The 18,089-nt window shown below is 39.5% G+C and overlaps 1 protein-coding gene across 5 annotated transcripts in view; it reads right to left on the bottom strand.

The window, feature by feature from the left end:
- The window catches only part of PFKFB1 (6-phosphofructo-2-kinase/fructose-2,6-biphosphatase 1), a 373,849-nt gene that overhangs the window by 352,110 nt on the left and 3,650 nt on the right, over window positions 1-18,089 (bottom strand). Inside the window, exons 1-2 of one of the 5 annotated variants that reach the window (XM_027533655.1) lie at window positions 15,284-15,664; window positions 14,448-14,514 (exon numbers count right to left, since the gene is read on the bottom strand). The exons of 2 other annotated variants lie outside the window; for them this stretch is intronic. Coding sequence is in view for 2 of the 3 variants with exons in the window: in XM_027533652.1 (XP_027389453.1) it covers window positions 15,284-15,665 (382 nt within the window). In the remaining variant the exon portion in view is untranslated. Of the gene's footprint in view, window positions 1-14,447; window positions 14,515-15,283; window positions 15,673-18,089 lie in introns of those variants that run through there. 2 more of the 5 variants (XM_027533652.1, XM_027533651.1) reach the window with 2 other exon arrangements.

Raw genomic sequence — 18,089 nt, 5'->3', positions numbered from 1 at the left:
CTTTAAAAACCGATTAGTAATAAAAATTATTAAGTTAGGAATAGATGTGAATTACTTAAACTTGATAAGGAACCTTTAAAACAAAAGCATACTGTCATTATTAGCCTTAAATGTGAAAGACTGAATGACTATCTATGTAGAAATCCCCAAAACCATACAAATCCTTAGAACTGACAAATGAGTTCGACAAAGTTGACAGATACAAGATCAATATACAAAAATCATCTTTCCACGATTAGGAGTTCTATTTGCTGGCATATTGAGTGCAGCACTTTCACAGATAGCTCAACTGGAATTCCATCACCTCCACTAGCTTTGTTTGTGGTGATGCTCCCTAAGGCCCACTTGATTCACATTCCAGGATGTCTGGCTCTTGGTGAATGATCACACCATCGTGATTATCTTGGTCATGGAGATCTTTTTTGTACACTTCTTCTGTGTATTCTTGCCACCTCTTCTTAATATCTTCTGCTTCTGTTAGGTCCCTACCATTTCTGTCCTTTATTGAGCCCATATTTGCATGAAATGTTCCCTCGGTATCTCTAATTTTCTTGAAGAGATCTCTAGTCTTTCCCATTCTACTGTTTTGCTCTATTTCTTTGCATTGATTGCTGAAGAAGGCTTTCTTATCTCTCATTGGTATTCTTTGGAACTCTGAATTCAAATGGGTATATCTTTCCTTTTCTCCTTTGCTTTTCACTTCTCTTCTTTTCACAGCTATTTGTAAGGCCTCCTCAGACAATCATTTTGCTTTTTTTTTGCATTTCTTTTTCTTGGGGATGGTCTTGATCCCTGTTTCCTGTACAATGTCACAAACCTCCGTCCATAGTTCATCAGGCACTCTGTCTATTAGATTTAGTCCCTTAAATCTACTTGTCACTTCCACCATATAACCATAAGGGATTTGATTTAGGTCATACCTGAATGGCTTAGTGGTTTTCCCTGCTTTCTTCAATTTAAGTCTGAATTTGACAATAAGGAGTTCATGATCTGAGCCACAGTCAGCTCCTGGTCTTGTTTTTGCTGACTGTATAGAGCTTTTCCATTTTTGGCTGCAAAGAATATAATCAATCTGATTTTGGTGTTGACCATCTGGTGATGTCCGTGTGTAGAGCCTTCTCTTGTGTTGTTGGAAGAGGGTGATTTCTATGACCAGTGCTTTCTCTTGCCAAAACTCTATTAGCCTTTGCCCTGCTTCATTCTGTAATTCAAGGCCAAATTTGACTGTTACTCCAGGTGTTTCTTGACTTCCTACTTTTGCTTTCCAGTTCCCTATAATGAAAAGGACATCTTTTTTGAGAGAGAACCAGAGAAAGAGCCTATTAAGAAGAGCCCTCCTTGCGTCGGAGCTAACCTCAAAGACTACCTTTGCCAGACTTTAATTGGGTAACACTGCTGAGCAATGTATGCTTTAAGGGCATTGTAAAATATAATAGCAATCAGCTTGTAATTTATGAATCCCAGAATGTAACACCAGATGAAACTGATAGCTTTATAATCAGGGAAGTGAAGTCAGTTGTGTTGGACTCTTTGCAACCCCATGGACTGTAGCTTATTAGGGTCCTCTGTCCATGGGATTCTCCAGGCAAGAATACTGGAGTGGGTTGCCATTTCCTTCTCCAGGGGAACTTCCCAGCCTAGGGATCAAACCTGGCTCTTCTGCATTACAGGCAGATTCTTTACCACTGAGCTGCCAGCAAAGTCCCACGGCCTCCAAGAAGTAACACCAAAGGCTTCCCACTGCAGAGAAATAAACTTCTCTAAAATAGGCTAATCAAGTCACAAAGTGAAGAGTTATAATTCAAACCCACAGGAACAAATGAACAGAATCAGACAGTAAATATCAATATACTAAACTTTATTTACGTGCTCTCTTTTATTTTCTCAGCTTCTTTAAAACATAAAGTTTGTAAAATAACAATAATATATTGGGGGTTTTAGCATGTAAAGATATGATATGTATGAAATAATAGCACAGAAAAGAAAATGGAATATAGTTATATAAGGGTAACATTTCTATATCTGACTGGAATTGTTAGTACAAATCTAAAGTAGATTCTTCAAGATCTCTTCAAGAAAATTAGAGATACCAAAGGAACATTTCCAGCAAAGATGGGCACAATAAAGGACAGAAACGGTATGGACCTAACAGAAGAAGAAGATATTAAGAAAAGGTGGCAAGAATACACAGAAGAACTGTACAAAAAAGATCTTCACAACCCACATAATCATGATGTGTGATCACTCACCTACAGCCAGACATCCTGGAAAGTGAAGTCAAGTGGGCCTTAGGAAGCATCACCATGAACAAAGCTAGTGGAGGTGATGGAATTCCAGATGAGCTGTTTCAAATTCTGAAATATGATGCTGTGAAAGTGCTGCCCTGAATATGCCAGCAAATTTGGAAGACTCAGCAGTGACCACAGGACTGGCAAAGATCAATTTTCATTCCAATCCCAAAGAAAGGCAATGCCAAAGAATGGTCAAACTACTGCACAATTGCACTCATCTTACATGCTAGTAAAGTAATGCTCTAAATTCTCCAAGCCAGGCTTCAGCAATATGTCAACTGTGAACTTCCAGATGTTCAAGCTGTATTTAGAAAAGGCAGAAGAACCAGAGATGAAGTTGCCAGCATCCGCTAGATCATCTTAAAAGCAAGAGAGTTCCAGAAAAACATCTATTTCCACTTTATTTACTATGCCAAAGCCTTTGACTGCATGGATCACAGTACACTGTTGAAAATTCTGAAAGAGATGGGCATACCAGACCACCTGACCTGCCTCTTGAGAAACCTGTATGTGGGCCAGGAAACAACAGTTAGAACTGGACATGGAACAACAGACTGGTTCCAAATAGGAAAAGGAGTATGTCAAGGCTGTATATTGTTACCCTTCAGAGTACATCATGAGAAAGGCTGGGCTGAATGAAGCACAAGCTGGAATCAAGATTGCTGGGAGAAATATCAATAACCTCAGATATGCAGATGACACCACCCTTATGGTAGAAAGGAAAGAAGAACTGATAAGCCTCTTGATGAAAGTGAAAGAGGAGAGTGAAAATGTTGGCTTAAAACTCAACATTCAGAAAACTATGATCATGCCATCTGGTCTCATCACTTCATGCAAATAGATGGGGAAACAGTCTAAACAGTGGCTGACTTTATTTTTGGGGGCTCCAGAATCACTGCAGCTTGTGACTGCAGCCATGAAATTAACAGAAACTTACTACTTGGAAAGAAAGTTATGACCAACCTAGACAGCATATTAAAAAGAAGAGGCATTACTTTGTCAACAAAGATCTGTCTAGTCAAGGCTATGGTTTTTGCAGTAGTCATGTATGGATGTGAGAGTTGGACTTTAAAGAAAGCTGAGCATCGAAGAATGGATGCTGTTGAACGGTCATGTTGGAGAAGACTTTTGAGAGTCCCTTGGACTGCATGGAGTTCATTGGAAGGACTGATGTTGAAGCTGAAACTCCAGTACTTTGGCCACCTGATGTGAAGAGCTGACTCATTTGAAACGACCCTAATGCTGGGAAAGATTGACGGCAGGAGGTGAAGCAGACTGCAGAGGATGAGATGGTTGGATGGCACTAACTCAGTGGACATGAGTTTGTGTGAACCCTGGGAGTTGGTGATGGACAAAGAGGCCTGGTATACTGCAGTTCATGGGGTCACAAAGAATCGGACACGACCAAGCGACTGAACTGAACTGAAAGTAGATTCTAATAGTTGTATATGGAAAGCCCTAGAGCAACCACTATGGAAATATCTCAAAAATATATAGTAAAAAACATATTTAAAGGAATTAAATATTAAACTAGGTAAAATTAACACAAAAGAAAGGAGGAATATGGGGAAATGACATAATCTATATAGAAAATTTTAAAATGGTACATTTAAATCCAACTACATACATAATAATATTAAATATTAATGGATCAAGCCATCTAAGAAAGAGGTGGAAAATGTCTGACTGGATTAAAAAAAAATAAAAAAACAAGATCTGGGTTTATGATGCCTACAGAAAATACACTTTAAATTTTAAGATACAGATAGATTAAAAGTAAAGAATGTAAAAAGTATATCACACAAAGAGCAACCAGAAGAAAGATGAAGTGGCTATACTAATATCAGATGAAAAGATGTTAAAAAACATTGCTAGAGATATGTAGCAATCAGTGTAGAACTCTGAGACCTTGGTCTTGTTTTCAGTAAACATTCCACTCCATTGTCCTGAAATCCTCTAATGTGTCTTTCTGTGAAGTTGCTCAGTCATGTCCGACTTTTTGCGACCCCATGGACTGTAGACCACCAGGCTCCTCCATCCATGGAATTTTCTAGGCAAGAGTACTGGAGTGGGTTGCCATTTCATTCTCCAGGGTATCGTCCCAACCCAGGAATTGAACCCGGGTCTCCTGCATTGCAGGCAGACGCTTTACCGTCTGAGCCTGTCTTTAGTCTGATAAATTATCAGCACTCAGATCCAAGAAAGGGCAGTAATTAGCTTCTGTTCCAAATGCCTGGGAAAAACAACCAGTGATCATTAATCTTAAGCCCATATATCTGGTAAAATGTCTAGGTGGTGTTAGAAAGGGTGATGTTAATCCAAGGATCAAGGGAAGCCATAAAGTTGTTAAATATCTTAAATTTTAAATTGATTGGGTAGACACCCATGATTTAAGGAAGGATATAAAAACTGCTGTAAGTCCCACCTTGGCGGGGGGGCGGGGGGGGACTCTTTGCTCCCCGTCAGGGTCTATGCTGAGAGCTTTGTACTTTCCTCCTCTTTAATAAATCCTATTTGCTTGCTACCTTGAGTGTTTGCTCATGGATTCCATTCTTTGGGTCCGTGGACAAGAACTCAGATTCCCATCTCACTGGGAAGAGACAGCTATTAGCTGTGAAAAGACAGTCTGAAGGGACAGGTATAAGGAGCTCCACAACTAGGAGCATCCTCAGAAAAAGCCCAGGACATCATAGAAGCAAAGTATCATTATTCCTCCCCCCACCCACCAGCATCTGCAGGCACTGAGAGGAGTCCCCTTCTGAGCAGGGAGGGCTATCAGATCAGGGTCTCCTCTGCCCTCTGGAGCTCTGGTTGCCTGAGCACCAATCATCCCAAAGCCTCCTTGGGAATCACCACTGGGTGCCTCTCTCTGGGACAAGAGTCTGCCAATGCTGGTGGGGACTGAGTGCTAAAGTATGAGGTTGGTAGAACTGATTCAGGGAGAGGAACACGGTTGACTGTGTGGATACAGCAAAGGGTGTTAACAAGGAGGGAAAGGATGCACAGCCATGAATGCTCCTAGACAAGGCATAGTGTGCCTGGAAACTGAGGCACCACTATTGAGATACGTGTATGGGGGCTAGGTCACCATCACCTCCACACGCCAGAAACTGCCTGTATATGCACTGTTCAGTTCAGTTCAGTTGCTCAGTCATTTCCGACTCTTTGTGACCCCATTGACTGCAGCATACCAGGCCTCCCTGTTCATCACCAACTCCCGGATCTTACTCAAATTCATGTCCATCGAGTCGCTGATGCCATCCAACCGTCTCATCGTCTGTCATCCCCTTCTCCTCCCACCTTCAATCTTTCCCAGTATCAGAGTCTTTTCAAATGAGTCAGCTCTTCGCAACAGGTGGCCAAAGTATTGGAATTTCAGCTGCAGCATCAGTCCTTCCAATGAATATTCAGGACTGATTTCCTTTAGGATAGACTGGTTGGATCTCCTTGCAGTCCAAGAGACTATCAAGAGTCTTCTCCAACACCACAATTCAAAAGCATCAATTTTTCAGCACTCAGCTTTCTTTATAGTCCAACTCTCATATCCATACATGACTACTGGAAAAAAACATAGCTTTGACTAGACAGACTTTTGTTGGCAAAGTAATGTCCCTGCTTTTTAATATGCTGTCCAAGTTGGTCATAGTTTATCTTCCAAGGAGCAAGCATCTTTTAATGTCATGGCTGCAGTCACCATCTGCAGTGATTTTGGAGCCCAAGAAAATAAAGTCTGTCACTGTTTCCATTGTTTCCCCATCTACTTGCTGTGAAGTGATGTGGCCGGATAGCATGATCATAGTTCTTTGAATGTTGATCTTTAAGCAAACTTTTTCACTCTCCTTTTTCACTTTCATCAGGAGACTCTTTAGTTCTTCTTCATTTTCTGCCATAAGGGGGGGGGGTGTCATCTGAATATCTGAGGTTATTGATATTTCTCCCAGCAATCTTGATTCTAGCTTGTGCTTCATTCAGCCTGGCATTTTGAATGATGTACTCTGCATATAAGTTAAATAAGCAGGGTGAGTACATATAGCCTTGATGTACTCCTTTCCTGATTTGGAAAGAGTCAGTTGTTCCATGTCTGGTTCTAACTGTTGCTTCTTGACCTGCATACAGATTTCTCAGGAGGCAGGTTAGGTGGCCTGGTATTCCCATCTCTTGAAGAACTTTCCACAGTTTGTTGTCATCCACACAGTCAAAGGCTTTTGTGTAGTCAATGAAGCATAACAAGATGATTTTCTGGAACTTACTTGCTTTTTCAGTGATCCAGCAGATGTTGGCAATTTGATCTCTGGTTCCTTTGCCTTTTCTAAATCCAGCACTGGGGAGCTAGCTTATTTAAAGCTGCTTGTTGGTCCCTGTTACTGCAAGCAACTATTGCACACCCCAGTCAGTAAGTAAATGTGCCCCAAGAAGCCACTACTGGTGCTGAGCAGGGCCCTGTGGGACGCCTGGCATGGAGGCCTTTTTGTCCCTCATTTCCTACAGACAAGACTCCAGCATCCATGCTCTTCTCTCAGTTTCAAAGGTCAGAACAGTTGCTAACCAAAGAAGGAACAGCAATGAAACCACCTGAGGTAAGATTAAAGGACCAGAGGGGCTCATCAAAATTAGGAGGCTGGACCACCTAAGAACTTGCACACACCCTAATTGTGTTGAAGAAAGAATACAAGACTGTTATTGCATTTATCCTTATCACAAACTCCTGCCTGACTATATAACCTTTCCCTACTCACCAAGATTTGTAAGATGGCAGTGCAAAAGGACATGCACTCATCTTCTCCTGTGAGAACTACAAAATTACAACTCACTGCTGAACAACAATCAACAGGAGAATGTTGGATCCCAGCAAAAAAGATACCCTACATCCAAGGGCAAAGGAGAAGTCCCAGCAAGATGATAGGAAGGGAAAAAATCACATTTAGAGTCAAATCCCATGCCAGCCAGAAATGCTTGGAGGGCTCAAATAAAACCTTGTGCACAGCAGGAGATCCCACAGAGACTGAGTCAGTCCTGCCTTTGCATGTTTGAGTGTCTCCTGTGGAGGTACAGGCCCTGCAGGGGCTCTGGGTGCAGGAGACCTGGTTATGGCATAAGCCCTCTTGCAAGAGGTTGCCATCAACTCCACCATAGAGCCACCAGAACTTACACAGGACTGAGGAAACAGATTCTTAGAGGCCACAAACAAAACCTTTTGTGCACCAGGACCCAGGAGAAAGGAGCAGTGACCCCACAAGAGACTGACCCAGACTTGCCCATGAGTGTCCAGGAGTCTCTGGTGGAGGCATGGGTCGGTGGTGGCCTGTTGCATGGTCGGGGGCACTGAGTTCAGTGCGTGCACTGGATCTTTTGAAGGAGCTCACCATTATCTTCACTACCTCCACATTAGTTTGGCCTCAGTTCAAATAACAGGGAGGGAACACAGCCCCACCCATCAACAGAAAATCGGATTAAAGATGGCCTTTCCCATCACACAAGACCCATCCCCCCCCCTCCCCCCCCCCCCCCCCGCCACCGCCACCAGTCAGTCTCTACCATCAGGAAGCTACCATAAACCTCTTATCCTTATCCTTATACATCAGAGAGCAAACAAAATGAAAACCACAATCACAGAAAACTAAACAAACTGATGACATGGACCACAATCTTGTCTAACTCAAGGAAACTATGAGCCATGCCATGTAGTGCCACCCAAGACAGATGGGTCATGGTGGAGAGTTCTGATAAAACATGGTCCACTGGGGAAGGACATGACAAACCACTTCAGTATTCTTGCCTTGAGAACCCCATGAACAGTATGAAAAGGCAAAAAAATAGGACACTGAAAGATGAACTCCCCAGGTCAGTAGGTGCCCAGTATGCTACTGGAATAAAGTGGAGAAAACAACTCCAGGAAGAATGAAGAGATGGAGCCAAAGCAAAAACACCCACTTGGGGATGTGACTGGTGATTTAAGTAATGTCTGGTTCTGTAAAGAACAATATTGCTTAGGAACATGTAATGTTAAGTCCATGAATCAAGGTAAATTGGAAGTGGTCAAACAGGAGATGGCAACAGTGAACATTGACATATCAGGAATCAGTGAACTAAAATAGACTGAAATGGGTGAATTTAACTCAGATGACTATTATATCTACTACTGTAGGCAAGAATCCATTTGAAGAAACGGAGTAGCCATCATAGTCAACAAAACAGCCCAAAATGCAGTACTTGGATGCAATCTCAAAAATGACAGAATGATCTCTGTTCATTTGCAATGCAAAGCATTCAAATATCACAGTAATCCAAGTCTATGCCCCAACCAGTAATGCTGAAGAAGCTGAAGTTGAATGTTTTTATGATGACCTACAAGATTTTCTATAACAAACACCCCAAAAATATGTCCTTTTCATTATAGGGGACTGGAATGCAAAAGTAGAAAGTCAAGAGATACCTAGAGTAACAGGCAAATTTGGCCTTGGAGTACAGAATGAAGCAGGGCAAAGGCTAACAGAGTTTTGCCACGAGAATGCACTGGTAATAGCAAATACCCTCTTCCAACAACACAAGAGAAGACTCTACACATGGACATCACCAGATGGTCACTACTGAAATCAGATTGATTATATTCTTTGTAGCCAAAGATGGAGAAGCTCTATACAATCAGCAAAACAAGACTAGGAGTTGACTGTGGCTCAGAGCATGTCAAATTCAGACTTAAATTGAAGAAAGTAGGGAAAACCACCAGATCATTCAAGTATGACCTAAATCAAATCCCGTACAATTATACAGTGGCAGTGAGAAATAGATTCAAGGGATTAGAGATTCTTCTCAAGTGCAGATTGAACATCCTCTAGGATGACTATACTTTTAAAAATGGGCAAAACCAGCTGTTAGTGAAGATATAGAGAAATTAGAATCCTCATATATTACTTTTGGAAATATAAAACATGAATTCACTTGAAAAACCAGCTTAGCAGTTCTTTAAATCATTGTATTAATAGGTAGAATTACCAGAGGACTTAGCATTTCTACTTCTATGTATATATTCAAGAGAAATGAACAATGTGCCCACCCAAAAACTTGTACACAAATGTCCATGGCAACATTGTTCAAAAGTGGAAATAAACCAAATTTCCCTCAATTCATATTTGAATTTGCTAAACAAAATTCTGTATATCTATATAATGGAATATTATTCAGCTTTAAAAAGGAATGAAGTATCTACACATGCTACAACATGGATTAACTGAAAATATTATGCCCAGTGGAAGAAGCCAGATACAAAAGAACATATATTGTATGATCCCATTAATGTGAAATATCCAGAATAGATAAATCTATGGTGACAATAAGTAGATTTTAGTGGTTTGCCAGTGGCTAAAGGGAGGGGGGAATCTGGAATGACACTAAAGCATATGGGGTTTCTTTGGGAGAGTGTGATGAAAATGTTCTGGAATTAGTGATGATGGTACATAACCACGTGAATATACTAAAAACTACTAAGTTGTACACTTTAAAATAATGAGTTTTATGGTATGTGTATTATATCTCTATCAGAAACATTTTTCTTACAGGCCATCATGTAAAAGTCTATAAATGATGGAGAGGATGTGGAGGAAAAGGAAACCTCCTATGCTATTGGTTGTAATGTAACCTGGTACAGCCACTATGGAGAACAGCGTGGAGGTTCCTTAAAAAACTAAACATAGAGTTGCCATATGATCCAACAATCCCATTCCTGGGCATAAACCCAGAGAAAAATCTAGTTTGAAAAGACACATGCATCCTTATGTTCACAGCAGCACTATTTACAATAGCCAAGACACAGAAGCAACCTAAATGTCCATCAACAAATGAATGAAAAAAAAAAAAAAACAAACAGGTGAATGAATAAAGAAGATGTGATACATATATACCATGGAATGTTGGAGAAGGCAATGGCAACCCACTCCAGTACTCTTGCCTGGAAAATCCCATGGACGGAGGAGCCTGGTAGGCTGTAGTCCATGGGGTCACGAAGAGTCAGACACTTACTGAGCGACTTAACTTTCACTTTCATGCATTGGAGAAGGAAATGGCAGCCCACTCCAGTGTTCTTGCCTGGAGAATCCCAGGGATGGTGGAGCCTGGTGGGCTGCCATCTGTGGGGTCGCACAGAGTCGGACACGACTGAAGTGACTTAGCAGCAGCAGCATGGAATGTTAGTCATGAAAAAGAATGAAATAATACCGTTTGCAGCAACATGATGAACTTAGAAATTATCATGTTAAGTGAAGTAAGCCAGAGAAAGACAAGTGTCATATGATATCACTTATAAGTATAATAAAAAAAAATGATACAAGTGAACTTATTTACAAAACAGAAATAGACTTACAAACATAAAAGAAACATGGTTACCAAAGAATATAGTGGGAGTTAGGAGAGAGATAAATTAGGAGTTTGGAATTAATATATGTAACCCTATATAAAATAGATAAACAACAAGGGCTTACCGTATAGTACAAGGAACTATAATCAATATCTTATAATAACCTCTAATGAAAAAGAACCTGCAAAAGAATGTATAGAATATATATATACATACATATATATTCTGAATTGCTCACAGTTGAAACTAACACATTATAAGTTAACTACACTTCACTAAAATGGTAAAAACATTATTTGAAAGTGTATAAATGATATACTAGGTAAATATAAAGCTAAATAAAGCAAATATACATATAATAATGTCAGAAAAAATTGTAGGACAAAATGTTAATTATACTAGATTAGCAGAAATTTCCTTACACGTTGATAAATATTCAGTTTACCAGAAATATATAGCAATTTTAAATTTGTAGCTATTTACAAAGATTCAAAATTGACATAGTTACAAGGAGATATTAACAAATTTTTCATATCAACAAGCAGACAAAATCCTGGAAGAATACTAATTGAAGTATATAGTATTCTTAATTGAATTGTAAAATGTATATTTTTTTCAAGTGCTCATGGAATTTTTACCAAAAATTACCATATGTTGGTCCATAAAGCAAATCTCAATAGATATCAAAGAACTGAAATCATACAGTTTGTTCTTGAAGAAGGATGGAATCAGACAGGAAATGGTAAGGGCACTGATCTAGCAAAACAGAAGCTGACCCAAGGGTTTGGCACCAATTTCTAGAGGACTCCGTCTGTGTCAGGCATTAACTCTTCAGTTGCTAGATGATAATCTATAGGTCTTAGCAGTCCTGAGAAAGGGACTGAGGTGGCCAGGGCAACTGAGTGATATAGAAACTAAGAAAGCCCTGAGCAGTGTCTATTTACCAAATAGTCTGGAAATACTTTAAAAATTCATATGTCCATACAACTGTGCATCTGTGGAATACCAATCTGTTTCATATGATAATTATAGCATCAGATGCTTATATTTAAAAGGAAGAAAGTCTGAAAATTAATAAACTGTGCATCCAACCCCAGAAGTTAAAAAAGAAAAACAGAGTAAGTAAAAAAAAAAAAGTATAAAAAAAGAATAATGATGAGGAAAATGGCTAAATAAAAAGCCAGAGACATAACAGAAAGAATCAGAAGGCCAAAAGTCGAATATTTTTTAAAATTTATAAAAGTGACAAACTTATGGCAATATTGATCAAGAATAAAAAAAAGAAGGTACAAATAAACAAGGATAAGAGGATATAATTGCAAATGAAATAGAGACTTTAAAAATATGGATGTAAGTTTATGCAAATAAATTTGAAAAGTGATGTGAAATAGAATAATTCCTAAAAAAGCATAATTTAACAAAACTGACAAGAAGGAATAGCAAACCTGAATGATTCTGTAACTATTCAAAAGATTATATCAATTATTTTTTTTCTCACAAAGAAAACACCTGGTCTGATGTTTTTACCTGGAAGTTGTGCCAAATATTTAAAGAACAAATAGTTCCTTGAATAACCTCTGTCAGAAAATAGAATGAAAGGAAGTAGTTCCCACTTCATTTTATGACACAAAAGTCAAACAGGGAACAATGAGAATGGAAAAAGTACAGGTCAATCTCATTCATAAACAAAATGCCAAATCCGTAAATAAAATATTAATGAACAAAATCCAATATTTATCCTAAGACTTCAAGACAAATAAAAGACAAGAAAAATCTCTAGTGTAATTCACATTAACAGATTAAAACAGAAAAGCAATCTATCATCTCAGTGGATACAGAAAACGTGTTTATAAAATTCAACATCTACTCATTTTTAAAAAATCCTATTGGCAAACAAAGAACAAACTGGAACTTCCTTAACCTGTTAAGTGATACGTACAAAAAAATTACAGCAAACTTACTCAATGGTGAAACTTTAAAAACATTACCTTTAAAATTAAGTCCAATATAAACATGAGTAATTTTAACATTTTTATTTGACATTGGTGTTAATGTGTTGAAGGTAGGAGGTCCTAGCAGTGATGTAATATAAGAATAAGAGATTTTAAAAAGTAAGGATTGGAAGGGAAAATAGAAAGCTGTTATTTACATATAAATTATCAAAATTAAGTTTATCAAGTTTGCTAGTTGCAAATGCAACACACAAAAACCCCCACAATTATAGCTGTATACATTAGCAATAAAATGGTATAAAATGTAACTTTCTATAAAGGTATACAATAGCAACAAAATAAACAAAAATTATAATGACACACAAGCCCTTTTCAATTATAAAACTTCACTTAACATTAAAAACTTCTAAATAGAGACACACCATATTTATAGAAGACTCAATATCACAAAGATGTTAACTTTCCTTAAAATGATATATAGATTGACTGTAATTCCAATTCCAATCAAAACACCAAAATTTGTATACATGTGTGTAATTTGAAAAACTGATTCCAAAATTTATGGGGACAAAATTTTTCATTGTGTAATTGTTCATAACCCTAAACTAAAAATTACATAAATATATATCAACAGTAAAATGGATAAATAAATCATGGGATATTTGCAAAATGTAATATTACACAGCAAAGAGAATAAACAATTGCATGCAACAATATTATAGATGGCACAAAATATAATGTTGAATGAGAAAAAAAGTCACAGATGAATATACACAGTTGTTCAAGAACTTTACACACTAATGCATTTACTTCTCAGAATAGTCATTAAATAATTGTGTACCTCTACCACCCCCAGGTCACTAAGTTTATTATATCTGTGGTCTGACATAATTCAGTCAATCACTTATGAGTCACTATCTTGTACACACAGATCCCCATGCTTTGCTATGGTGAGGGTAGAGTGGATGTAGCAAAGAGTTACCATTTACTGGGTATCTGCTATGTGCCAGGCTTCAAGCTTGATGCTGGGGATATGATGGCAAAAGACCACACACCCACCTTCTTGTTTAAATAATAACAGTAACATTGAGTACTTACTGTACACCTGACATTCTTCAGAGCATTTTATATGCTTTAGCTTTCTAATTCTCCCAATACTATTACTAACTTCTTTTTACCGATGAGGAAATGGAAGCACATGTAAGTTAAGAGGGATCCAGACATCCAATGTCACAGAAGCAGGAGGTGGCAGAGCTGGGACTCAAAGCTAGGCAGTCTGAATCACTAAACACCCCAACAACGTGGGGAAGTAGGTATTAATTATGTCTTATAGCTGAGGAGAGACAAACTCTTAAAGTGAATGCATATTTATTTTGCATCCTCTATATGACAGAGACTATATTATGTGATTTATGTATATTATTTCTCCAACTGAAAGACAAGAGTTCCCAGGAATATAAGGGCTCTAGCTATAGAGGACCCAGGTATGCAGAGAGTGGCTTGCCTGCTTGCCAGCTTAACCCAATAGCCCCTTAGAAGGAATAAAAGTGGCTTGGTGGGTGAGGGTGGGATGTAATTTTCAGTTTCATCTGGGCTCCTTGATCTCCAGATGAGTGATTGAAACTGCTGATGGAGAGGAAAAGGAAGAACAAAAGGCTAGGTTTTTTTTCCCTCTCTCCCTCCATCCATACCCTCCATTCTACATAGTATATTTAACATCCTACATCTTCCTGGATCTTCCTCTCACTAGCTGTGAGCCTGGACCTCTTCTAGCATTAGCATAGTGGAAGCTTGGTCAGCTGGTCCTTAAGATGTGTGGGTCCCACAGTCCATAGCTGTCTTATCTCCACCCACCTTATGGTTCCTCAGGTCAAAATTCTTGGGCTGCAAACACCTTGATCTGCAAACTGTCCCCTGTTATCTATGGGAAATGGTATAATCTACTTAAAAATATATTTACAGGTTTTGTTTGCTTTCCCCCTTTGACCCTAGTCTTTCTTAATTTTTCAAAGTGGACATTACACCAGTAGTCTATCCCTGGATGTCTTATCCCTCAAATTTCTAGAGCAGCAAATGTGTCCATATGTGCCATGAAGGCAATGCAGGAGACAGGACACCAGTCTTTACCAACCCAGTTAGGCAGGACACCCAGCTTTTTCCAACCCAGTTAAACCCAGTTTCTCAAGGAGGCTTGAGAAAAGGGAGGACCAAAGCTGACCAATGATATGGAACTGTTGTGTACCCAGCACCTGTCCTCTAAGAAATAATGCCAAGAACTTTATTTCACCCAAGCGCTATCAGACAGTACAGATTTCCAGACATTTAACTGAGGTCACCAAAATAAAACATTTAGGCTAGCACTGATCTAGAATAGTCAGATTTCAAACAAGAAGTATTCCAAATAAGCTCTGGATAAAAGAAAAAATTCCTAGTCAAAAATTCCTCTGATTAAGATGGTCTTTATGTAACCATCATTCTTTCTCTGTATTCACCTCTCTCTTTCTGTTTTTCTTTCTCTCCTTTCTGTTTTTGACATTAGCATCTTGTTACCCTACAGCTATTTCATCCAGCTGCTCATCTTTTCCAACTTTCAGGTTGGGGTGGGGATGGACAGGGGGCCATGTCCTTTGATCTTCTACACCCATTCTACCACCACCACCTTGAACCCCACAGAAGCAAACCCCACTTACAGCCCCTCCTCCGTTGAAGCCTGCTGTTGCCGTTGTTGTGTGGAATCCAGATCTTCTGCAATCTGGTTTGGGTGAGCTCTCCCATCTCTTGAGACATCTTGGGCCTCACAGCTAACGACACTACTGTCCACAAGGTACCCGGCCTTACTTTCTGTCTTATAGCTCTCTCTTCTTTTGCTGTGGCCACAGCAGGTGGTGGACAGAGTTGGGACAGGGAGGTGTGCTGGGGTTCTGAGCCCTTTTGTAGCCTGTCTCCAGCCTCTCTCTTGTCTCCTAGTCCTTGCCTTCCTCTGCTCTTGTATGTACCATCGAGGGCTTGGGTGCAGAGGAGAGGTTGGGCAGAGGTTAGCAGAGGCCTCTGAACTCCAAGGGCTGTGTACATACGAGATAAGTTGGAGCCCAGCAAGGAAGGCAGTCAGCAAGACAGCCCAGATCTGGCCAATCACTTCCCTCCAATGAAGACAGGACTAGTAGAGTATGCAAATAAAAGACTGAAGATCATGTGCTTATGTCCTGTGTGAGGTGGGGAGGCAAAGGTGATGGAGTCAGATCTCAGCAGCTTTCATAGCTTTGCAATAAAAAAACAGGCCCAAGCAGAATGTCAGGCTCCAGACCAGAAACAGAGATCCACATCAGAAATGCAAGATTCCCAAATACAAACACACAAACACAATGTCCCTACTGAAAAAAATGTTTTGAGCTAGCAATCATTGTCCCGAACTGGAAGTGGAAGATTTACCACCTCAATGCCTTCCCAAAGGCACTACAAACCTTTTCTTCCCCTGAATGCAGCTACCTTTCCTATTGAGGGTCCTGCTTTCCTAAAATGTGAAAGTGAGCTGCCTGGGACACTCTCAGAGAGATGGGCAATATTTGATCATCTTTATGCTCTCTCCAGCCAAAGCTAAATAAATCAGAGTAAACCTGACACCTTGGGAAGAGACGTTCATGCAGCCATTGCTAGGAAGAGTCACAGTATGATTGCCAACTGTCATCAGGTCCTCTAGGGAGAACGGAATTGTGATCTGACCCAGAACTTGACTAAAGTTCTTCATGCCAAGCCATGGGGATGGAGGCCTGGGGGGAGGCTGCAGCAAGCACACTGTGGGGAATAGGGAGCAATGGCCTCAAAGTAGGACAAGTCCATAGGCCAGAGCCATCCTACTCAGAATTCTCTTCTTTACCCTCCCCCCGATTGTTTTGAAACTTTTATGTGTAAAACTCATCTAACAGCATAGCTTACCTGGAAGATGTTCAAGTGTGCTCTTACTTCATTCTTTTGCAACCTTCCCACCCCTTGATAGACCCCAGTGATTGGCTACATGGAAGCTCAGTTTCTTCCTCTGAGCTGGGCAACATTGGGCCGGTCTCTTGGGGATATAAATCTCCAATTCCTGACCTCCAGTGCTCTCAGCTCCACTTTGCCTTTTAAGAAGTTCCCTAAAATGCATTCTTATTATCCCAGTCTACCTAAGGGTTAGATTCCCTCCAGTTTCTGTGTATAGATCATACCAAACTTTCAATACATTTCAGAGCCTTCCCTTCTAAATGAATCTCTTGAGGCAGTGGATCACAGTGGTTAAAAGCACTGGGCTCTGGAGCCATGCTACCTGAGTGGAATTCCACCTCTTCCCCCTTGCTTAGGAGACCCTGGGCAGAACACAACTTTTCAGTGCCCTGGTGAAACACTTTGTGTTTTCATATCATAAGAGTATCTTAAGGTAGTTGAAGATTCGGTGTGTTAACACATATAAAGTAATCTGTGAAATGTTCAATATATATTATGTAACACTGTGATTCCCTCTGTGAAGTAAAAGATCAATCACCTCTTGGGCTAATCTACAATTTCTAATGTGATGGTGAGAATTCAGGAAACAGCAAAAGAAACTTACAAAATTATGACAAAGCGTTAACATTTATAATAAAGAACTCATGCCAATCAATTAGAAAGATGAATTCATTTTTATTTTTTGGTTTTATCATGCAGAAGACCCCTAGAAATTATTTCATTCAACTCTCTCAGGTAAGAAAATAGAGGCCTGAGAGGGAAAGTATTTTCTTAAGGTCCTATAGCAAATTAAATCTCCAAGTCAAGAATAAAACACTGGGGATCTAATTTCTCCAGTCCAGGGTTTTTCTTTGGTTTAACTGGTAAAAATAGCTTGATTTAAGAATGTGGTCCTCCAGATTAGCTCATAACATTTAGAGTCCTAGAACTAGATTTTGGAAGAGATACAATTCTCTTAATTCTAATAAGTCTCCTAACTGTATCACTCTGCTAATGCTAATAATCTTAATAATAGTGCTTTACAAGTATGTTTTCCAAGGCCCACAAAGAAACATATTCTTTTTCATAGTTGCTCCTTCCAAACATTCTCACTAGCCTCACAGGGAAACTGAGGTCTCAGGAGGGGAAGTGGCTTGTCTGATGTAATCAATCTAGTCATATGAACCCCTTTACTATGTTTACAATTTTGTCCTCATGACCCTGCATGAAAGATAATTTTAGCAGCAGGAAATCTGAGATAGGAGCTTAGCCGACTTTTGACAAGGTCTGAAAGGCAAACTTGGGGTCCAGGCTTGAAAACCCAAATTATAATTGCCTGGAACTAGCTCTGTATGTGTGTTTGTGTGTGTACGTGTATGTATATGTGTCTGTGTGTCTGTGTGTTTAATCACTGTTATCCATTGTGATCCCCAGAAGTAGGAAAACTCAACAAGCTTTATGGAAGGGCCTCAGCCCTGGTTCTTCTCAATCAAACCTACTTCTCCAGTCATTTATCTCTTTAGATTCCCATGGCTAAAT

The sequence above is a fragment of the Bos indicus x Bos taurus genome, chromosome X (genome assembly GCF_003369695.1).
Source record: "Bos indicus x Bos taurus breed Angus x Brahman F1 hybrid chromosome X, Bos_hybrid_MaternalHap_v2.0, whole genome shotgun sequence".
NCBI lineage: Eukaryota > Metazoa > Chordata > Mammalia > Artiodactyla > Bovidae > Bos > Bos indicus x Bos taurus.
Note: the sequence above shows the minus strand (reverse complement) of the source record. Positions and strands in the feature narration are given on the sequence as shown.